The sequence below is a fragment of the Grampus griseus genome, assembly GCF_964374135.1.
Source record: "Grampus griseus genome assembly, chromosome: 2".
Lineage (NCBI taxonomy): Eukaryota > Metazoa > Chordata > Mammalia > Artiodactyla > Delphinidae > Grampus > Grampus griseus.
The window spans coordinates 91,419,386-91,443,724 of NC_139018.1; the positions used below are offsets into that span (position 1 = coordinate 91,419,386).

Sequence of the window (24,339 nt, forward strand, 5' to 3'; positions counted from 1 at the left end):
ATGTGAGGGGGACAATTCAGTGATTTAAAAAAAATTTTTATTTCATATTGGGGTATAGTTGATTAACAACGTTGTGTTACTTTCAGGTGTACAGCAGAGTGATTCAGTTATACATATACATGTATCCTTTTTCAGATTCTTTTCCCATTTAAGTTATTGTGGAATATTGAGCAGAGTTCCCTGTGCTATAGAGTAAGTCCTTGTTGGTTGTCTATTTTAAATACAGTAGTGTATATATATCAATCCCAAACTCCCAATATCAATCCCATACTCCCAATTTGTCCCTCCCACCCACCTTTCCCCTTTGGTATCCATAAGTTTGTTTTCTAAGTTTGTCTGTTTCTGTTTTGTAAATAAGTTCATTTGTATGTTTTTTTTAGATTCCACATATAAGCAATATCATATTGCTTATATTGATAAGCAATTGATCATATTGAAATATGTCTTTTTCTGTCTGACTTACTTCACTTAGTATGATAATCTCCAGGTCTATCCATGTTGCAGCAAATGGCATTATTTCATTCTTGTTAATGGCTAAGTAATATTCAATATTGTATATATGTACCACATCTTCTTTATCCATTCCTCTATTGATGGACACTTAGTTGTTTCCATGTCTTGGCTATTGTAAACAGCGTTGCAATGAACATTGGGGTGCATGTATCCTTTTGAACCATGGTTTTCTCCAGATATATGCCCAGTAGTGGGATTGCTGGGTCATATGGTAGCTCTATTTTTAGTTTTTTAAGGAACCTCCATACTGTTCTCCATAATGGCTGTACCAATTTACATTCCCACCAACAGTGTAGGAGGGTTACTCTCCAGCATTTACTATTTGTAGACTTTTTGATGATGGCCATTCTGACTGGTGTGAGATGATATCTCACTGTAGTTTTGATTTGCATTTCTCTAATAATTAGTGATGTTGAGCATCTTTTCATGTGCCTCTTGGCCATTTGTGTGGCCAAGGGGTACATTTCTCCATTTCTCTTTGGAGAAATGTCTATTTAGACTTTTTGTCCATATTTTGATTGGGTAGTTTGTTTGTTTGATATAGAGCTGCATGAGGTGTTTGTAGATTTTGGAGATTAATCCCCTGTTGGTTGCATCATTTGCAAATATTTTCTCCCATTCTGTGGGTTGTCTTTTCGTTTTGTTTATGGTTTTTCCTTTGCTGTGCAAGAGCTTTTGAGTTTAATTAGGTCCCATTTGTTTATTTTTATTTTTACTTCCATTACTCTAGGAGATGGATTGAAAATTATGTCAAAGTGTTCTGCCTATGGTTTCCCTTAAGAGTTTTAAGGTATCAAGTCTTACATTTAGGTGTTTAATCCATTTTGAATTTATTTTTGTGTATGGTGTTCAAGACTGTTCTAATTTCATTCTTTTACATGTAGCTGTCCAGTTTTCCAGGTACCATTTATTGAAGAGACTGTCTTTTCTCCATTGTATAGCCTTGCCTCTTTTATCATAGATTAATTGACCATCAGTGCATGGGTTTATTTCTGGGCTTTCTATCCTGTTCCATTGATCTATAGTTCTGTTTTTGTGCCAGTACCATACTGTTTTGATGACTGTAGCATTGTATAGTCTGAAGTGAGACGATACTTGATTCCTCCTGATTCCTCCAGCTCCGTTTTTCTTTCTCAAGATTGCTTTGTCTATTTGGGATCTTTTGTGTCTCCATACAAATGTTAAAATATTTTGTTGTAGTTGTGGAAAATGCCATTGGTAATTTGATAGGGATTGCAATGAATCTGTAGATTGCCTTGGGTAGTACAGTCATTTAGACAATATTGATTCTTCCAATCCAAGAACATGGTATATCTTTCCATCTGTGTGTGTCATCTTCGATTTCTTTCATCAGTGTCTTTTAGTTTTTGGAGTACGGTTCTTTTGCCTCTTTAGGTAGGTTTATTCCTAGGTGTATTATTCTTTTTGATGCGATGATAAATGGGATTGTTTCTTTCATTTCTCTTTCTGATCTTTTGTTGTTGATGTATAGAAATGCAACAGATTTCTGTGTATTAATTTTGTATCCTGCAAATTAACAAATTCACTGATGTGCTCTAGTAGTTTTCTGGAAGCATCTTTAGGATTTTCTATGTATAGCATCATGTTATCTGCAAACAGTGACAGTTTTACTTCTTTTCCAATTTGGATTCCTTTTCTTTCTTTTTTTTCTCTGATTGTTATGGCTAGGACTTCCACAACTATATTGAATAGAAGTGGCGAGAGTGGACATTCTTGTTTGGTTCCTAATCTTAGAGGAAATGCTTTCAGCTTTTCACCATTGAATATGATGTTAGCTGTAGGTTCATCATATATGGGCTTTATTATGTTGAGGTATGTTCCCTCTATGCCCAATTCCTGGAGAGTTCTTTTTTTTTAAATCATAAATGGGTTTTGCATTTTGTCCAAAGATTTTTATGCAAATCTATTGAGATGATTATATGATTTTTATTCTTCAATTTGTTGATGTAGTGTATCACACTGATTGATTTGCAGATATTGAAAAATCCTTGCATCCCTGGGATAAATCCCACTTGATCATGGTGTATGATCCTTTTAATGTATTGTTGGATTTGGTTTGCTAGTATTTTGTTAAGGATGTTTACATCTAAGTTCATCAGTGATATTGGCCTGTAATTTTCTTTTTTGGAGGTATCTTTGTCTGGTTTTGGTACCAGCGTGATGGTGGCCTCATAGAATGAGTTTGGGAGTGTTCCTTCCTCTGCAGTTTTTTTCTAACAGTTTCAGGATAGGTGTTAACTCTTCTCTAAATGTTTGATAGAATTCACCTGTGAAGCCATTTGGTCCTGAACTTTTGTTTGTTGGGGGTTCTTTAATCAGTTTCAATTTCAGTACTTGTGATTGGTCTGTTCATATTTTCTGTTTCTTCCTGGTTCTGTCTTTAGAGATTGTACCTTTCTAAGAATTTGTCTGTTTCTTCTAGGTTGTCCATTTTATTGGCATACAGTTGCTTGTAGCAGTCTCTTATGATACTTTGTATTTCTGTGGTGTCAGTTGTAACTTCTCCTTTTTCATTTCTAATTTTATTGATTTGAGCCCTCTCCCTTTTTTTCTTGATGAGTCTGGCTAAAGGTTTATCAATTTTGTTTATCTTTTCAAAGAACCAGCTTTTAGTTTCATTGATCTTTTCTATTGTTTCTTCATCTCTATTTCATTATTTCTGCTCTGATCTTTTTGATTTCTTTCCTTCTACTAACTTTGGGTTTTGTTTGTTCATCTTTCTCTAGTTGCATTAGGTGTAAGGTTAGGTTGTTTACTTGAGATTTTTCTTGTTTCCTGAGGTAAGACTGTATTGCTATAAACTTCCCTCGTAGAAGTGCTTTTGTTGCATCCCATAGAGGTGTTGGACTGTCGTGTTTTCATTTTCATTTTCATTCGTCTCTAGGTATTTTTTGATTTCCTCTTTGATTTCTTCAATGATCCATAGGTTTTTCAGTAGCATATTGTTAAATATTTATTTGGGTGTGCCGTGTCTTAGTTGTGGCACATGGGATCTTTGTTGCTACTTGCGGCATCTTTTAGTTGTGGCATGCAGGATCTTCAGTTGCACCATGTGGGATCTAGTTCCCTGACCAGGGATTGAACCTGGGCCCCCTGCATTGGAAGTGCAGAGCCTTAGCCACTGGACTACCAGGAAAGTCCCTAGTAGCATATTGTTTAGCCTCCACATTCTTTTAGTTGATTTCTAATCTCATAGTGTTGTGGTTGGAAAAGATGTTTTACATGATTTCAATTTTCTTAAATTTACTAAGGCTCACTTTGTGGCCCAGCATGTGATCTATCCTGGAGAATGTTCCATGTGCACTTGAGAAGAATGTGTATTCCGTTGCTTTCAGATGAAATGCTTTGTAACTATCAGTTAAGTCCATCTGGTCTGATGTGTCATTTAAGACCTATGTTTTCTTACTGATTTCCTGTCTGGATTATCTCTCCATTGATGAAAATGGGGTGTTAAAGTCCCCCACTAGTATTGTGTTACTGTCAATTTCTCTTTTTATGGCTGTAAGTATTTGTCTTATATACTGAGGTGCTCCTATGTTGGGTGCATATATATTTACAACTGTTATATCTTCTTTGATTGATCCCTTGATCATTATGTAGTGTCCTCCTTTGTCTTTGTCTCTTGTAACAGTCTTTAAAGTGTATCTTGTCTGAAATGAGTATTACTACCAGCTTTCTTTTGATTTCCATTTGCATGGAATACCTTTTCCAACCCCTCATTTTCAGTCTGTATGTGTCCCTAGATATGAAGTGGGTGTCTTGTGGACAGCATATATACGGGTCTTGTTTTTCTATCCATTCAGCCAGTTTACCAGTTGGAGAATTTAATCCATTTACACTTAAGGTAATCATCAATATGTATGTTCTTACTGCTGTTTTAAAAATTGTTTTGGCTTTGTTTTTGAGGGTCTTTTGTCTTCTCTTCCTCTTTTGTTCTCTTGGATTCCTCTTTCTTTTTTGTGTGTGTATCTATTGCAGATTTTTAGTTTGCAGTTACCATGAGGTTTTCATATAGCAGTCTGTATATAAACAAGATTGTTTTAAGTTGCTGGTCTTTTAATTTCAAAAGCATTTCCAATATCCTGCATTTGTACTCTCCTCTTCTCACCATTGCTCGTTTTGATATCCTCTTTGGGTGTAGGTGATTTCCTACCTTTACTGTATGTTTGCCTTTACCAGTGAGCTTTTCCATTCATAATTTTCTTGTTTCTAGTTGTGGCCTTTTCTTTTCAGCCTAGAGAAGTTCCTTTTGCATTTTTTGCAAAGCTGGTTTGGTGGTGCTGAATTCTCTTAACTTTTGCTTGTCTGTAAAGCTTCTGATTTCTCTGAATATGAATGACAGCCTTGCTGGGCAGAGTGTTCTTAGTTGTAGGTTTTTCCCTTTCATCACTTTAAATATATTGTGCCACTCCCTTCTGGCCTGCAGAGTGTCTGCTGAGAAATTAGCTGAGAGTTTCCTTGTATGTTGTTTCTTTTCTCTTCTTGCTTTTAATATTTTTCTTTGTGTTTAATTTTTGTCAGTTTGATTACTGTGTGTCTCGGTGTGTTCCTCCTTGGGTTTATCCTGCCTGGGACTCTCTGTGCTTCCTGGACTTGGGTGACTGTTTCCTTTCCCATGTTAGGGAAGTTTTCAGCTATTTATCTCCTCAAATGTTTTCTCAGGTCCTTTCTCTCTCTTTTATCCTTCTAGGACCCCTATAATGCAAATGTTGGTGCATTTAATGTTGTCCCAGAGGTCTCTTAGACTGTCTTCATTTCTTTTCATTCTTTTTCCTTTATTGTGTTCCATGGCAGTGATTTCCACCATTCTGTCTTCCAGCTCACTCATCCATTCTTCTGCCTCACTTATTCTGCTATTGATCCCTTCTAGTGTATTTTTTATTTCAGTTATTGTATTGTTCATCTCTGCTTGTTCTTTAGTTCTTCCAGGTCTTTGTTAAACATTTCTTGTATCTTCACAATATATGCCTCCACTCTTTCCAAGATCTTAGATCATCTTTACTATCATTACTCTGAATTCTTTTTCAGAGTAGTTGCCTATCTCCACTTCATTTAGTTCTTCTGGGATTTTATCTTGTTCATTCATCTGGGACATATTCCTCTGCTGTCTCATGTTGTCTAACTTTGTGATTGATGGTGGTTTCCATTCTGCAGGCTGCAGGGTTGTAGTTCTTCTTCTGCTGTCTGCCCCCTGGTGGATGAGACCTAAGAGGCTTGTGCAGGCTTCCTGATGGGAGGGACTGGTTCCTGCCCACTGGTGGGTGGAGGTGTGTCTTATCCCTCTGGTGGGCAGTGCTGTGTCAGGGGGTGTGTTTAGTGGGCAGTTACTCAGGAAGACTTTATGCAGCCTGTCTGTTGATGGCTGGGGCTGTGTTTCTGCCCTGTTGGTTGTTTGCCCCGAGGTGTCCCAGCACTGGAGCCTACAGGCTGTTGGGTGGGGCCAGGTCTTGGTGAGATAAAGGCAGTGTCCAGGAGGGCTTATGCCAACCAGTACTCTTCAGAACCACCACCTCCAGTGTTTGTCCCCACTGTGAACCACAGTCACCCCTACCTCTGCAGGAGACCCCTCCAGTTACCAGCAGGTAGGTCTGGCCCAGGTTCTTATGAGGTCACTGCTTTTTTCCCTGGGTCCTGGTGCGCATGAGATCTTGTGTGCACCTCCAAGAGCAGATTTTCTGTTTTCCCCAGTCCTGTAGAATTCCCGCAGTCAAACCCCACTGGCCTTCAAAGCCAGTTTCTCTGGGGATCCTCTTTGCATTGCCAGACCCCCAGGCTGGGGAGCCAGTGTCAGGCTCAGAACTTTCACTCCTGTGGGAGAACTTCTGTGGTATAATTATTTTCCAGTTTGTGGGTCACCTACCCAGTGTGTGTGTGATTTGATTTCATTGCGATTGCGCTCCTCCTACCACCTCATTCTGGCTTCTTCTTTGTCTTTGGATGTAGGATACATTAAGTCGCCTACATATGAACCTTCAAGTTGCGAACTTTCAAAGATGCAAATGTGCATTCACATGTCCAATCAATCATGTAAGTTAGTTCATGTGTCTGGTGTACATTGCCGTGTGTGCATCCCCTACAAGTGGTTGTGCTTTTGTGTACTTTACTGTACAGTACTGTATAGAATACAGTACTGTACAGTATCTTTATTTCAAGACCAGGATGTCTGGAAGCAAGTGTAAAAACAGCACTGGTGTAGCTGGTACTACTGTACTTTTCAAGGTTCTATACTGTAGGATTAAAAATGTTTTATTTTTTGTGTTTGTTTTGTTGTGTATTATTTGTGTGCAAAGTATTATAAAACTATTACAGTACAGTACTATATAGCTGATTGTGTTAGTTGTGTACCTAGGCTAACTTTGTTGGACTTATGGACAAATAAGACTTACAAACGCACTCTCGGAATGGAAATCATTCATATGTAGGGGACTTACTGTATATTTTTTGGTAGGTTCCAGTGGGTTTTTTTTGTGAATAGTTGTTCAGCAGGCAGTTGTGATTTTGGTGTTTTCGTAAGAAGAGGTGAGGTCACATCCTTCTAACCCACCATCTTGTCTCTGCCTCCAACCTTACAATACTATCTTTAACTACACCATTAAGAACAGCAACACTTGCTGTTTTCACATCCAAGAATCCCCTTCTTTCCTCTTACTGGGTTCCTACCCATCTCTCATGGGGTAAGTGCTGGTCCTTCATTTCCCCTGGGGTCATCCTTCTAGCCTCTTTCCTCTGTTTCAATAATACATGTATCTGCACCACTCATTTTGATATTTAGTCATATATGCCAAGTATGTAGAAGAATTTAGACCTTATGAGAAAAATAGGAGAAAGAATCTTATATTGTAAGTAGATCTGTAAAACTTTTTTGTATTCCTAAAATTAGAGTATTACAGATGTTTTTCATATTAATACATTGTAAAAGAACACAACTACTACTATACATTTAATTTATTTTCATTTTCCATCTCTTAATTGCTAGAAATTTTTAGGATTTTCTGCCCCCACAAGTTAGAAAGATGCTGTAAATTTGTTTTGATTCGTACAGTTAGTATACACACTGAGAGACATTTTTCCCCTGAAGTTGGTTTTTCATTTAGACAAATAAGTTTGTGGCTGTGAGCTGTAGCCTCACGCTGCCCAGAACTCACTGTGATCCACAGATGTAGAATAAGTTCTATGTTTTAAGGCAGAATTTTTGAGTAGCTCTCAACTTCCTCTCCCCATACTGCAGGATTGTATAGGACTTGTGCTGCACAGGAAAATTTCAAGCATTGTCCATATGTTATCCTGTATTACCTGCCTCTTAACTCTCCCCCTTTCAGCAGACAGAGGAAAAGGGTTGCTGGCTCTACTTCTGTTTGCTCTCCTCTTCCACTCCATCCTACCATTTAACTTCCTTTACTTCCCTTTTCCTCCCCCCAGTCTTCATGGCAGAACACACTAACTCTTATTCTGCCATCTGGTCTACCTTTCCTTCTTCAAATTATCCTTGAGTCTGACTCAGTTGTGCTGTTCACTCAATATGTGAAGTTCTTATTATTACAAGAACAAATTTATACCAATATAATTTTGCAAAGGGTAACTTCTGGTTGATCAGGAATTTCTGCAGAGAGTTTTGATGTATCTTAATTCTTTGTAATAACTGTGTCTCAAATAAGCTGCTGGGGGTCAGGAATGGCCCTATTTTGCAGAACAAAAACCTAGACAAAGTGTTTACTTAATTAGGCACAGTGTTCTCTAGGATCATGGCACTGATTAACCTGAGGTAGGCAGGACCATACTGGGCTATATAGTTACTGAATAGACTGATTACATCCTTTCTGTTTTCTATTTATTGCATTAATGTGATCAGGTATCTGATTCACTTGAGCCTTGGAGAGCTGGCCCTGCTGTCTGAGATGCTCATGGACATCCCCCATGGATGCCCATGGGGCAGGCAGTGAGGATGGCTGCTGCCACTGGTCCTCTGCAATCTCCCTTGGCCTCAGCCTCCCTCCAACTAGAATAGGAGGTGGGTCACAGGGAGGCACTTACCCCAGGGAAGCACTTCTTGCCTGCAGAGAGGGTCTTTCAGCTTTGGATCCCTCAAAGGCACAAGGAATGCGACCATGTGCCCAGGAGACAGATGAGTGGGTGGAGGCAAATTCTACTTTACCTTTGCAGCTCCTTCCATCCTCCTGCAGAATGTAGCCTTTCGGGCATGAACACTGGTAACTCCCTTCTGTGTTCTTGCAGATAAAATTGCAGGGTTTGGGGGCCTGGTTGCACTCATTCAGATCTACGATCAAAGAGATACAATGTGACCGCCCATCTAAAAAGATGCCTAAATGCTCAATACCCACAGCATCTAACAAAGAATCCTAGTTTTGAGGAAGGAAACAGTAAATTCTGTGTAGTCTTTGATCACTGTCTTACATTTCCTTAAGAAATTACACAGGCTTTTTAGATTTTTAGTTTGAGGGTGGTTTTTTTTTTTTCACCATAATGTACAATTTCCACCTGGGAGTAAACCTGAGCATCAGAAATAGAGCACTTACCTACGCAGGCAGTTCCGGTTATATCTGGAGTATAGCCAGTTTTACAAATGCAGTGATATGATCCTCTCTCATTGATGCATTCCCCATTCCGGCAAACATCATGAATAACCTTGCACTCATCAATATCTATAATTTAATGGTAGAAAGTAAAATGAGAAAGACATTGTAAAATGGACAACATTCATACATAGGGGTCACTTCACGATAAATACTAAAACTGTGTGACTATATTATGGACCTAAGGAATTAAACCAAAGGGATGACAGCATACGTTTCATATGTAATGGTAACTGTATTGAAAGGGAAATGAATAACTTTATTAGACTATAGGGGAAAACTTAATAATTGCTCTTCTAAATTTATATTGTTTTTCTCCATTGGGTCCAGAGAACAACATCTAGACATATTTAACTCCTTGCTCCATCTCATGCCATCAAGCTTGCCTCCTCCAGACATCTCATAAATGAATCACAGCAGAAGATCCTTTTGGTAAGGAAATCCCATTTTCTTCTAATAGTGTATGTCCAAAGTAAGGAAAGTTTTCTTTCTATTCTTTTTGTTGTGTTTAAAGTTAATCCTGAAAAATAACAGATTGCACACTACTGGGGAAATGGGACCAAACTTCCCTCCTTTGGTTGAGGGAGGCATCAGTGGATCACTGGGCTGAGTTTTTGCAACCTGCTAGGGAAGAGAGACCCTTAGTCACAGCTCCACCACAGGGAGAAAGATTTGGTCAATATGTACTATTGGGCATTAAAGACACTGTCCCCCATATCTTGACCCATCTATTTCCTTACTGCTTGGCGGGATGCCAATACCAAGGGAGTTCTTAGCCTTTGATTGCCAAGTAACCATTTTCTATCAATCAACAGCTCTTATTTTTTCTGATTTTTTCAAGTTTACTCTGAAATGCAATTTAGCATACCCGCATTGGTCTCAAGAAAAGTCTTTCCACCATCTCATTTTCATATCCTCCAAAGAATCATAAACTGCTTTTGGTCATTCCATCTTATCTATTCTGTCTTTTACGACATCCAGTTCTGTTATTCCACGTTAGCCACATCTTTCTAACATGAACACAAATCCTCTTTAATCTCTTCTCCTCTCACTTCTAATTTCCTCCCAAGGAGCTCAAAAAGTCTTTCTCCTTTCTCTTTCATGAGACTAAAAACCATTTCAGTTGATAAACATAATCCTGAAATTTTTTTTCAGAGTTGCCTCAGACACCTCAACAGCCTCCTCCTCATCCCTCGCAAGTTCAAGCAACTTGCAGTTTCCCAGAGGCAATTGTCTTAATTGCCAATACAATCGCCCCTCCATATCCAGGGCATTGGTTCCAGGACCCCCTCACTGATACCAAAATCCACGGACGCTCAAGTCCCTTGTATAAAATGGCATAGTATAGTTGGCACTGTAGGTTCAATCAGCCTCGAATGGATATCAATCTAGGGTTGGTTGGATCTACGGATGTGGAACCTACAGATGTGGAAGGCTGACTGTGTATCAGCGTTGTTTATACTTCTTTCATGCAGTATATTTCAGCCAATTTTATGAGATAAAATACACATTGGCGGACTAGTTTAGGAGTTTAGTGATCATTTATTCCAAAGTTTATCTAAAAAATTATATTCTGAGTAACCAGTAACTGACTTACAACAAACTTCGGCTTGAAAAGTTGAGGACTTGTAATGCAGAGGCAGGGACTCAAGCACACACAATTTAATCAGACCAAGGACACTTCGGCAACATGAACTTGAATATCTAAAATACCATAATGAAGCCTCTTTTTGTCAACTTATACTATGCAACTCAGCCTAGGCCCATATTATAGATTCTGTATTCTCATCTGTTCTTCATGAAACAAATTCCCTGAAAGTATTTTCGGACCATAAATGAAGTACCTGCTCTGTTGGTCAAAAATCAGAACAAAATAAAGTACCTGCTCCGTTGGTCATAAACCCTCGGCCATGGGGGCAGAGTTTTTTGAAAGCCACAGTGCCCTGGAAAGGGCAGATCTCACAGTGGGGACCCCAGCCTCTCCCTCCGTCGCAGCAGCATTCAGACTTGGTGACTGGGTTCCTGTTGCTTGAGCCGATCTGACACATGTTTTGGAGCACCTCTGTGAAGCAGTACCCTTCCCGGTTGTCTGGATGGGACATGATATTGCAAAGAGAATTGGGGGGAATTTTAGGAGCATAACAAGGTATTCAGAATTTGGTCAGATATAAAACCCAAGAAGGATGTTAACACTTTACCCTGGGTGAGAAGGAGCAAGAAGGGAAAGCTGGAAGCGGCAGTAAGAGAGAAAGGATGACATCTGGGGAAAAGAAGAAAGACAAGAAATTCAGTAAGTGGGCAGAAAGGCCTTGGCCTCAACAAGATTATCACTCTATCTGCTCCCAGAAATATGGGGGAATAGTCATTCTCTAGAGAGGGGCAGAGAAACACTTGGAAACTGATCCTGAGCATCAAGGGCTTAAAAAGGGAGCTGAGAAAGAAATTCCAAGCAAGTGATTCAATGATACAATTAGCAAAGGAAGAAGTTAGCGGCAGGGTGGTGCTAAACCCAGTGGACAATCACGGTCATTGAGTCATCTCCAAAATATGAACATTTTTAACAGTTTCTATCATTTCAAATAAGAGATCTGGTTTCAAGTGTCCCAGTGGGGGGTTACAAAAGCATCCTGTCATCTGTACTCACCCAGGCACTCATCCTGGGTGGGGCTGGCTGTGAAGCCATCATTGCACTCGCAGGTATAGCTCCCCCTGGTGTTGAGGCAGCGCCCGTTCTCACAGATCCCAGGCTTGGTCTGACATTCATTCTCATCTGTGTGGTTTAATTGAAGGGCCAAAAACAAGAGGAGTCATCTGTCTGCTTTGTACAAAGATGGATTCTTTTTCTTTTAAAAATTTAGTTTGTGAATAGGTAACCTATTCACATTGTTCCAAATCCAAAAGGTACAAAAGAATATTCAGCAAATGTGCCCCTCCCTCCCCTTTCCCCAGCCACCAAACTCCCCTCCTGGGAAGCAACCAGTGCTACTGCCAGTTTCTAAAGTATCCTTCTAGAGATGAATTATGCCCATACAAACAAATACAACCATTCATGCATGTACCTCCACCCTTTTAAAAACGTAATTGATAGCATTTTTATATATTTAAACGGATGATAGCATTTTAGGTACATTTACATTTTTCACTTAATAAAATTTAAAACTTCTCTTATCTGTACATGTAGAGGATTCTCAAAAGATTATTTTAAATGAAGGAAAAAGAACCTTAAGATCAATCTGTTAAAGAAATATTACAGTACTTCACTAGAATAATGTCTGTGATGGTCAGTTTTGACCTGAGGGAGTTTATCTATACTAATCTTCTGATTCAGTGTAGATTATGCTTATTATAATACTTCAATAATATTAAGGAATCATAATTCAGTCTCCCAGGTTTAAAAAAAGCCTTAAAATAGCTGGAGAGTCTTATGATTGTTTAGAAAGACCGTAAAGTAATTTGCCTAGGCGCTTCCAACTGAGAATAGTTTCAAGCCCCTGAGGCAGAGATCTCCTTAGGAGAGGCAGAGGTTAGGAAGGTGACATTCAGAACAGCGTTAAAACAGCTCAAAATTCCCAATGCCAAGGCCACCCTGATACCAATTAAATCAGAATATCTGAGGTGGGACCTGAGCTCTCCGAGTGATTCCAGTGTGCACCTGAGGCTGAAAATCACTGATCCCAGAAGATCCAGTGTATGATCATAAATCCACATGCTTTTTCTGTGCTTTGGAAGTCTGTTCTTCAACTTCCGTTTAATTCTGTATCTTACAGAGTAAGAGGACAATGAGGTTCTTAAGCTTCTTGACCAACATAAAATATACTTTCCTGATATGATTGAATATTAAAAAGGAAAAGGATACATGTGGGAATTTTCTAGTATTTTTTTCCTATATTTACTGACTAAAGCAGAGGTCAGGAAACTTTTTCTGTAAGTAACAGGAATGTTATAGTATTACCATATAATATACAGTCAACAGTTTAGGCTTTGCAGGCCATGTGACCTCTTGTTGCAACTGCTGCACTCTGCTCTGCTGTTGTGGCATGAAGACAGCCATGGAAAATAATGAATGGTTACAGCTGGGTTCCAATGAGTCTATTTACAAAGACAGCTGGCGGACTGCCAGGCTGAATTCAGCCCTAGAGCTGTGGTTTGCCAATCCCTGGTCTACTATGGTTTTCAAGGCTGAAGCCACATTAGAATCACCTGGGGAGCTTTAAAAACTACCAGCGCCTGGGCCTCAATCTAGATAAGAGCAGTTTCTCTGGATGTAGATCCCCATGGTCTAGTGATGCTCCCGGGCCACAGGAACCAGGCATCTGGACTCAATGTCAGGGTGGTGGTAGAAAGTTAAGTCAACAGAGAGGTATTCCAATGTGGTGGAAAGAACTGACCCCAAAACAACAAAGGAGTATAAAAACAGCAAAGGAAGGGGCTAGAGAAAATACCTGGTCTTCTAATCCTGGCAGCAAAATGGGCCTAGAAAGCAGGCAAAGGCCAGCTCAGAGGAAGAGAATGATGTTGCTGGTAGAATTCATAGATAATCGAGAGGCAAGGGGACCTCTACAGGAAGTCATGAGATGACTTCCTGTGTCCACAAAGACTCAGAGCCCACGTCTCTTCTGTCCTTTGTCATTTCCCACTCATTCAAAGCTCCTCTGGTGGGGATGCCCTTACCTACGCAGCCTTCTCCATCGGGTCTTCGCTGATACCCAGGTCCACAGATGCAGATGTATGTGCCAATGAGGTTCTTGCATTCCATCTGTTTTTCAGCACAATCATGTTTACCCTCTTCACACTCATCCTCGTCTGGAAAGAATGTACAACCACAAATTCATAAAAGGAGCTGCCTTAACTTCCTGCCTTTTAAACACAAAATGGTATTCAGTAAGTAATTTTCATTGACACTATTTCAGCATTAACCTACTTCCTTTTGCACTGTTGGGAAGTGGTCTCTTAAGATGGGAAGGAGTCTTCTAACCCCCTCTGAACTTAATGAAGAAATTTCTCTCTGATAAATTCTTCAAAGGCAGGAAGTGTGATTTCCAATTCTCTTTGACAAATTGAACTAAAAAGGCCTTATAAAAGGCTTTCATAATATGATAATTATAACAACAGCATTATCATACGGATATAATAATAAACCAAAGCTTCCATTATACAATACTTATAACAATATAATAAGTTATATCTTAATATCAAAATATTAGAATCATTGTGAAATATAATAATGAAAGTTTTGGTTTTTATACTTTGAGGAAAAGACAAGCATCCACAAATATCTTCTTCTCTACCGGTTCTTCCCTCCATTTCCTTTTTTTCTGGAAGTGTGGCTCTTCTTCATTCATTACTTTCTGTCCTATGGCATTTCCCTCTCTTTATCTTTCCCCGTTATATTATCTGAGCTGAAAAATTTGGACTTTAGCCTGCATGTGACATGGAGCTCTCACTTAGGGAGTTTTCCTACCTTTAAGAAAAAATCTATTTAAGCCATTTGAGGAGAACAGATATCTGCTCATTTAAGACTTTGGGAGGAGCAAATCAGAGCTCTTCAAGGATCCCCAGGATTTACCCATCTTTGTATAACAGAGCTTAGTCCAGTGCTTTGGAAATTGCAGGTGTTCAGTAAGCACTGTTTAAAGTAGATTCCATGTGTTACCCCATTCTTGGACTATAATATCCCTTAGTGATGGGGATTATTTTTTAATATTCATATTCCTTCTTTTGTGTTCTCATTGATCATCCTGGGATATGATTATATCTGTCTCAGCCTCTTCATATTGAGCTTCTTGCATGTGGGGAAATGTCTTTTTTTCCTTTATATCTTCACACCTTGCAGAATGGCTGGCATGTCACAGGCATGCAATGCATGGTGAACTAAAAAGGATCTGTAGTGCAGCCTTCGACTCAGCCTTAAGCTACAATTTAGGAGAAAAGGTAGCAATGACAACCCCAATATTATCCATGGACTACAGCAGTGCTCCCCAATTCCCAGCCTTCCTCCTAATTGGAAGCTTTGGAGGGACACCTCCCATCATAGACAAAGTTAGGGCTCCCTGGCTTAGATGACCTTGAACATGAGTGTCTCACCTCTGCACATTCTTCTGTCTTCTCTCAGAACATATCCAGTGGGACATTTGCATTCATATGAGCCGTAAGTGTTCACACATCGGAAAGCACAGAGCAGAGGATTCTGGGCACACTCGTTTATATCTGTGGCAGAATGCAGTAAGAGAATAATGGATCATAGGCACCAACCAAAAACAGGAATATACTTTTAGCAAAAGTGGTAATGCTTCATTGTCATAAACATGGATAGGCCAAGCAGTCTCTGATGTTCAAAGAATTATAAAATTGAGTTGGTTATTTTATAATTGGTATAAGTAGGGTGATCATACACCTTGCTTCTTCCAGTACAAACTCAGTTTATGCCTATTGTGCTGGTATAACTATTAACTGCTATTTAGGTGGAAGAGAAATTACAGGTCACCCTACATATAGGGAGCTTTTCTGAAATCCTGGCTTTGAAGTCTCAAGTTGACCAGTTGCCTCTCCCTAAAGGCACACGGAGTGGGGATCAGTTTCACCCCATTCAGCCAAAACAACTGCCAAGTCAACTGCTGTCAGTCAGAAAAGAAGCAACCCATCCAATATCATTAACCACCTCCCCTTCCCCAAATAAGAGAGGCTCCTGTGAAGTAACAGTGATTCTTATGCCCAAGAAAATGGTGTTCTGAATAATTTCACACAGATGCCCAAGTTCTAGCCTTAAATAGCTAGGAATAATAATAATGATAGATTAATAGATAGAAGTGGTTTCTGTAGATTGCATAGTTTGGAACCATCAGAATATGTTTTGGAAAAGCAGGGTTAAAACAGACCATCTTGATTATCATGTTTCTCCCTAAGGGCCATGATCCTGCCTGAGAATATCAGTGAGACCCTAGATCATGATTTAAAAATTCACCAACAACTTTGACTATGAGTATTGATGGGTCATATTTCTAATGAAGAGCTCACTTTAATACCCACTTTACTGTCTCCTCCCCTTCATTCTTTTATTAAACCAGTGGTTCTCAACTTGAGAGTGCATCAGAATTACCTGGAGGGCTGCTAGGCCCCACTCTTAGAGTTTCTGATTCAGGAGGTCTGGGACGGGGCCTGAAAATCTGCATTTCTAGCAAGTTCCCAGGTGATGCTGATGTGGCTGATCCAGGGACCACCCTTTGAGAACCACTATTCTAGACACTCCCTCCCTTTCCTTATATCCTACCAGGCATACTGACAGTTGCTTAGAGAGTATGGACAGCCTCTTTTGCTGTGATTGCTCCCAGACGGTTAAAGGATATTGGTGGTTATCTCAGTGTGTAGATGTTTCTATGAGTAGAAAAGAAAAAGAAAGGGTGCACGGGATACAAAGAAAAAAGGTTGCAGAGGGGAGGAATGGAAAATAAGAAAGAGGGTAGTAGACAAGGCAGGTGTTGTATCTAAATATTAGTAGTAGAGGACTTCCCTGGTGGCACAGTGGTTAAGAATTCCCCTGCCAATGCAGGGGACACGGGTTCGAGCCCTGGTCCGGCAAGATCCCACATGCCGTGGAGCAGCTAAGCCTGTGCGCCACAACTACCGAGCCTGAGCTCTAGAGCCCATGAGCCACAACTACTGAGCCTATGAGCCACAACTACTGAGCCCATGTGCCACAACTACTGAAGCCCGCACGCTTAGAGCCCATGCTCGGCAACAAAGAGAAGCCACTGCAACCGCAATGAGAAGCCTGTGCACCGCAACAAAGAGTAGTCCCCGCTCGCCGCAACTAGGGAAAGTCTGTGTGCAGCAACGAAGACCCAACACAGCCAAAAATAAATAAATTTAATAAAATAAAAAATAAATATTAGTAGTAGAGACACCAACAAGAACTCTGCATGAGATGCGGCATAACTTGTACCATGAACCACTTACGTCTTTTTCAGATACTCTCTGCAGATAGGAGGCCACATAGAGAAGAAATGATAGCATGGCCCACCAGGCCCAGATTTTCCTTATTTTATATACCCTGCGTGGTATTTAATATTCAGAATTGTAATCAACCAAGTACTGTCCCTGTGATCAGAACATGTAACCAACTATTCTGTGTTTAAGAGGCTTACCTTCACAAGTCATCATTGGACCAGGCTCAAATCCCTCCTCACAGGTGCATTCAAAACCTCCAATCACGTTCTTGCAGGTTCCATTTCCGCAAGGATTGCCCACCGAACACTCATCCGTATCTGCAGGTGATCAGAAGTGTAGTCAAAACATGATGCACTGGGAGAAAAATGGACTTGGACTCAGAGAATACCTTTCCTTCTATCGGAATATTTTGATCTCTAACATCTTGTTTTATTCTCATTCTGTCCTTGAGAAAGGAGTGCATGGGTCTTATTACCACAGATTTATAGCTGTGAAATTTGACTTGCTAAGTGGCAGTGGCAGTGGCAGTGACAGTTATGGTACCTGGGCTTCTTAGCCCTTACAGTGCTCTTCACCATGAGTGTCCCCAGCCTCCTGCATTATGAAGTACATCTACTGGGAATAGATACTCAAAGGGTTAAAACAAGGCGTCTCTCACAAGTCAAAAGTTTTCGCTTACTTAAAGCTAGAAATACATCTCCAGTTTGGCCTTACATTACATCATTCTCCAAGAAGTCTTAAACATGATGCATTTTTGCCAGATATAAAATAGAAGACTAAACATACGCAAAATAAGAGACCAGAGGTTAAGCAAAATTAATACACAAGATAAAGTCAAGATTCAAGTAGATTTTGTTGATTTTGTTGAAACCAGATGGTTTACATTAGGCAGAAGAAAGGCTAGGAAAAATGTGTTTAGGGTATGATCTCTCTAAACAACTGTGGAGAGAGAACAAATCTTACCAAGGAAGTCCAAAAAATATGTATGTCTCCTAACCCATCCACCTAGAATACTGACTGTTCTTATTCTGACACAGCTCTTGGGGGAGAGGGCCTTCCTTTGGGAAAGGAACATTTCAGAGAAATAACATTGCGATCTCAGCTGTCTAGAGCACAGAAGAGTGATGGGTTATTACCAAGGACTATGTCTCACGTTAGGTTCTGAAATCAGCAAGTGAGGGCAGGAGGGTATGGCAGAGAGGCCCTGGGTGAGGATGCTTATTTCTCACATTCATCGTAGCACTAACTGAAGATACTGAATAGAAAACATTGACAACTTTGCTTTTGTTCTGCTGTGAAACTGCATTTCGCTCTCAAGAATATTACATCTCTTTCAAGTTCATAAAAATCACAATATCATTGGTTTTTAGAGCTGTAAGGTAATTAGAAATATTTTAATCCATCTGCATGATATTACATTCTGAGGCTTAGAAAGGCAGTTAAAACCTCCTACCCTGATTCCCTATATGGAAAGAACATCTTTTAATGGACACAGACAAACCCTCGGCATTTATGCCATTATTAATTTAGGTTACATTGAATGGCTTTGGATTTCTTAGATAAAAGAGGTCAAAGATCAGCCGTAGGAACCATTCTTTGACATTTTAATAAGGGGGTTAAAACAAGAGGAATGTACACTGGGTACACAGCCTTTCATAGTACTAACTGTAACAAAATCTGGGTAAATTCTGTGTTTTACATACTAAGAGAATAAGATTATGACCATTAACAATTTTTTACCTTTAAATTTCACAAAGGCTTTCGTGATATATGCTGTCCTTTCTACTATCTCTTCAAACGTGTTCAGTGTCCTCCTCATCAGACTGTAAGGTCCATGCGAGGAAGGACCATGTTGGCTTGGTTCACTACTGTAGCCATAGAACCTAGCACAGTGCCTGGTGCATGGTGGGGACTCAGCTAGTATTGCTAGATGAATGATACGTGAACAAGTGTCTAAAACTTATTTCTGTCCCATCTTGGTACTTATTCTTCCTAGTGTGAATGCTGAATAGCTGAATTTCTGATTTGTAAAATCCCAGTAACAGAAACCGCTTCATTACTCACCCACACATTCATTCCCTTCCAGAATGTAGCCAAAGGGACACTCGCAGCGATAGGAGCCATCGGTATTGATGCACTGCCCGTGTTTACAGACATCAGGTTCTTTGCACTCATCCATATCTTAAGCAGAGGAGGAAAAAAGAGTGAATAACAATGTATTTTTGGAAACACAAAGGTAAATTATGATCATTTCAGTGCCTAATCGATGAAATATCTAGTATTACAATATTAACATGCAATACCATAATACAATTGGTATCTAAATGAAAAGACCAAAAAAAAAAAAAAGAGCTTCATTTTCCAAGATAAATGTGGAGAAATAACAGCTAGAGAAAGGACAAAGAAGAGGCTGGTTGAAAATGTTAAGAAATGCTGAGAATGCAGCACAAGCCACTCACCAACCGCTGAATCATCGGGTCCCACAATGATTCCACTTCCATAGGGACAGATCTGGCGGAAGGCCTCTGTGGTGGAGATGAACTCTCGTTAATAGGTGGGCCAAAGGCAATTAACTACAGGCTCCTCCCCAAGTATGGTGTGGAAGCTGCACACATTGGAACATGATGAACAAGCCAAGCCCAGAAACCAGAGGGAGATAACAAGGCTCCCAGAGCTGGTGTACCTACGACTTGCGCAGCTTTGAGGCATAACATAGTTCAGAGAAAATAACTACCTAGCTCCTGAGATAAAATCATTTTAGTGAACATTTTAGTTGGACTTAAAATTCAACTGCCTTACGTTTTGAAGGTCTACAGTCTTATAGCCTGTACCTTGAATGGCCAAAGAGAAACGCAGATAGTAGACATACCATCGGGTTCAGTGGGGCACAGCTCACAGGGGTCTCCCCAGCCTTCTCCCTTCAAGGCACAGCAGCATTCCTGTTTGGAGTGATTTCTGGATTTGGGTGACGAACACTTGCCTCCTTCAAACTTCGCGTAACAGTAGCTCATTCGCAAATCTGCAGCACAAATTCAAGAGGCCCCTCAGTTGCTTTCCTACTAAGTCATCACTGTATACTACTGAGTAAGAAACAATCCACCCTGTTAAATGTGATCTCTTCTCATTACTAAAGTCGCACTTTTTAAGTGATTATAATAGTAACTGAGCTGAGATCTTTAAAGTAGTAAGTAACTTTTGTAGTGAGAGCTAATGAACAAATCTGGTGGCTCTTACCTTATTATTTCTCATTTTATCCAGTGTTCCAAAATAACCTGATGTGAATAATAAAAACCAACACTGCCACATTTCAATGCTGACGTCATCAGTGACTTCAGGACGGAGACGTTGAGATGGTATAACATTTAGCAAGCACGCTAAGTTAAGGTAGTTAAGGTAGACCTCCCAGCTCTAGCACTCACTGTGATATCACACTATGCTGTTTATTCTGTGTCCCCTAAGCCCTGGAGCCAAAATAAAACCCCAGATTCCAGGCATAGAGCAAATAAAGATGTGGCAATTTTGTGGACTGGCGAAAATACAACTCAATGGTATTTCACTGAAGCAGCTACTCACGCAGCTTCTGTCTACAAAATATATGTGAGGTTTTCTGCAGATTTGACACACGTGTGTGTGTACACACTTGCACACACACAGAAGCTTATTTAGCTCCACAGAGAGAGGGAAGGTAAAGAGGAGGACGGGGAGATGGGTGGATGTGAAGGAGAATAATTGTTCTTCCAAAGAATATATTTCTTTAATATCAGTTATTTCTTGGTAACTCCAACATGGAACACGGGGCTGGGATCTAGTTCCTACAGAATTCTCCAAAATTGCTTGACAGTTTTGGTAACTGACTTTTCCATTTCTTATAGAGCAAACTGGGTGACTCTAAAAAGTGAGCTCATCCAAGAGCCTGGAGTATGTTTTCCCTCAAATTTGACCTCCAAAGCTTTGCAAACTCCTCTGAGTTACACAGAGGCTAAAATCTGCAGGGTTTAAGGAAATGCTTTCATATCCATTTTGCACAATCCCCCTTTCTTTATGTATGACCAGGTCTGCCCTCTCCTGTCACTGTTTTCAATTCCCGGTAGCATATTATTATAGCCATTTATGATTTCAGTTAAGACAATTTCACCATCTTTTATTTCAACGAAAAGGAGACAAGGTAAGAATAACTGAGCTGCCAAAGATCATAGCAGAAAAATTTTTATGAATTAAAGTAAAAATATCAGTCAACCACATTTACCAGGCTCCAGTAAGTCAAATTCTGGTGACCTCGCCAATGAACTTGTTGAACTCTTCATGGCTACCAACTCTTTTGGAGAAACTGTCTCTCTAGTTTCTACTCCATTTTCACATCCATCATGGCTGGGACCTAAAAGGCACCTTTCAGCAAACTACTCTTTTGAAGGTGAAGAGCAATAAAAGCCTATCCTTGTCCTGCAGCATCTCTGCTATTTAAATGGTCGCTTTGCTGAAAAGTGTCAAGATTTAACAAATTGTAGTTTCTTGAAGGACACCTTTTGATGTGCTTTGTTCTTCAAGTTCATCGTCACATACAGTGTTTTGTGTTTATTGGTCCAGTTTTTTTTTTTTAATTTTTTTTTTTTTTGCGGTATGCGGGCCTCTCACTGTTGTGGCCTCTACTGCTGCAGAGCGCAGGCTCTGGACGCGCAGGCTCAGCGGCCATGGCTCACGGGCCCAGCCGCTCCGCGGCACGTGGGATCCCCCCGGACCGGGGCACAAACCCGTGTCCCCTGCATCGGCAGGCGGACTCTCAACCACTGTGCCACCAGGGAAGCCCTATTGGTCCAGTTTTTATTATTTATGCCTACAACTGTCTTAAGATATAATTTAATGACTACTCACAAAAATGTCTCAACAATTATATCAAAACTCAATTCTCTCCTTTGTCTTTCAGCTTGTAATGTTTCTTTTAAACCTAGATACATGCATGTGCTAATATTGGTCTGTTAATTTTCTCATTCTCTTCTCCTTTCATTACGGACCCTATTCCATACCCCAGCCCAGCTCCCCAACACCGCTCTATCACCTCACCCCGGGGGGGAAAAAAAATCTAGGTATGAAGTTTAGAGTGAGCCTAAGTGACAAATTCCCTTCACTGAACTTCATAAGTGGGAGTAGCTCATTTACATCTGTGGCCTTTAGGTGCCAGGGTCTGTTCACCTGAGTCCTATATCACATTTGTTCCTTCAAAAACATTATCTGTGGTTCTGTGGAATTTTCTCATTTTATGGACAACAGAAGCCTGACTCCTAATTTGTCATCTTACAGTAAAAACCCAGCTCTTTATGCCCTGGCTCTAGCAAAATCTGTGCTCCATGGGAGATTTACATTTGCTTGTGATGATCCTCTAGAATTGGTTTTGTTTTTTAATTAAAGGTGCCTTGCATCAGGAAAGAGAGTTGTGTATGCCCACATCCTTTAACGTGGGCTTGCTAGGATGCCTGCTTACAGGTCTATCTGCAGAGAGCCTTAATGACCTTTGAAATTTCATCAGAGCTACGAAAGTCACTTTCCCTGCTTGCATTCCTCAATTCTGGCTCTGCCTCTTGGAGCTGAGCATGTGGCAGGGCTGCTCACAGCTGGGCTGATTCTTCCTGCAGCGTTAGCTTGCTCTGTGACAGGCCAGTGCAAATTGAATTAATAGCCTATGAATTTCCTCTGGCCTGCCACATCGGCAGATTCACACCTGGTTTCTCACTGCTTTCTTTCCAAACTCCGGCCAAGCCAAAGGCACACAAAGACAAGGGAGTAGGAGTAAGAATTTATCTGGCTGGTCTGTACCATACAGACAGAATATTTGCTTGAATCAAGCACCATCCCACCCATAACCCAGAAATCCACATGGGCCTCTGACAGCTACCTACAGGACCAAACCAACAGAGAATTCTCAACTCTCCCCCTTCACACCCCTAAATATTAGGTGACCAAATGACCCGTTGAAAAGTAAAAAGTTAATCAGTTTGAACAACAATAGCAAGAACCTATGAAGGACTCAGAAATGAACAAAGCTTTTTCACGTATTCAACAAGACTGGTTGGGCGAGTATCCTTATTGTTGTTTAAAAATAAGAAATATGATAACTGAGCTTCCAAAAGATTAAATGACTTGCCCTAGGCTATAAATGGCAAGGCTGAGACCCCTAAGCCCAATATTTGGAATCTTAAATGATATTCATTGCCTCTTACTTGGTAATATGGAAGCAAAAGACAAAACAAAACAACCAAGGAGAAAAAAAACTGAACAGAAGAATATAACAACAACAAACAACAAAAAAACCACCGGAAGGGGGTGGGACGGGGGTGGGGGGGAGGATATGTCTGTTTGCATGTGTTTTTTTGTCCTGAATTCACTAAACTAGTCTGTATAAGTAGACAGACACACACAATTGTTTAGTAAAGTCTGAATAGTTTGCTGAGACATAATAAACTGTGTTATGCTTAAGTTCAGGCTCCCCTTTTGATTTTTTTTTTTTTAAGCTCACAAGTATCATTCCTGAAAACAGACTGTGGGCCAGCAAGAATCCTGGTCAGTTCACATTTAGTTCTCTGTTTTCTTAGAAAACTTGTGATGTAAGAGATAGGCATTATAACCCGGGAGCACATGAGTTAATCTGCACTTTTCTGTCTGAAAGTCTAGGTTTTGGCCCATATTTACAGAGGTTACCTTTTCAGAGGCAGAGAACTTGTAACTGAACTTGCCCCAGGCTTTGCCACGTTCAGTGGCTCATGGCTGATCCCCTGCTGACTGACCTATGAGCATCTGTGTTCTCAGGGGGAGAGACAGGTTTAAAGTGCCAGGACAGTTGTTGTACAAGCAACCATAATTTGATGGATGAGTTTTTAACCTTAAAAGTAAAAATGAACTTTCTGACATATGGTAATCATTAGACGTCTGGATGAATGAAAACACTCCATCTTCTCTTTCACAGAGAACCAAAACTTCGCCATGTTTAAAAAATAAAACCACAACAAATAAACACAGAGTAATGAAAGTCTAAAGCCAAAAGTCAAAAGCACTTACCTTGGCACCTTCTTCCAGTGGAGGACAAGGAAAACCCATCTGGACACAGACATTTGAAGCTGCCTTCAGTGTTGCTGCACGTGCCCAAGGCACAAATTTCTGGTTCTTCAACACATTCATCGATATCTAAAAGAAGTACATGTGTCAAACAAGGTCAGAACATGATGGAGACACCATCGGATACTAAATGCACAACGTAAAAGTACAAAGTGTAACCGAGTTT

The 24,339-nt window shown here is 40.2% G+C and overlaps 1 protein-coding gene across 2 annotated transcripts in view; it reads right to left on the reverse strand.

Annotated features, from left to right (window-relative positions):
* Positions 1-24,339, reverse strand: part of FBN1 (fibrillin 1) — a gene marked incomplete at its 5' end in the record, with an annotated part of 252,802 nt that overhangs the window by 20,446 nt on the left and 208,017 nt on the right. Inside the window, 11 exons of one of the 2 annotated variants that reach the window (XM_082647205.1) lie at positions 8,687-8,809; positions 9,069-9,194; positions 11,008-11,214; positions 11,770-11,895; positions 13,797-13,928; positions 15,210-15,332; positions 17,267-17,386; positions 19,134-19,250; positions 19,529-19,594; positions 19,939-20,088; positions 24,117-24,242. The exons of the other annotated variant lie outside the window; for it this stretch is intronic. Coding sequence (XP_082503331.1) covers positions 8,687-8,809; positions 9,069-9,194; positions 11,008-11,214; positions 11,770-11,895; positions 13,797-13,928; positions 15,210-15,332; positions 17,267-17,386; positions 19,134-19,250; positions 19,529-19,594; positions 19,939-20,088; positions 24,117-24,242 — 1,416 coding nt within the window. The remainder of the gene's footprint in view (positions 1-8,686; positions 8,810-9,068; positions 9,195-11,007; positions 11,215-11,769; positions 11,896-13,796; positions 13,929-15,209; positions 15,333-17,266; positions 17,387-19,133; positions 19,251-19,528; positions 19,595-19,938; positions 20,089-24,116; positions 24,243-24,339) is intronic. 2 annotated transcript variants of the gene reach the window in all.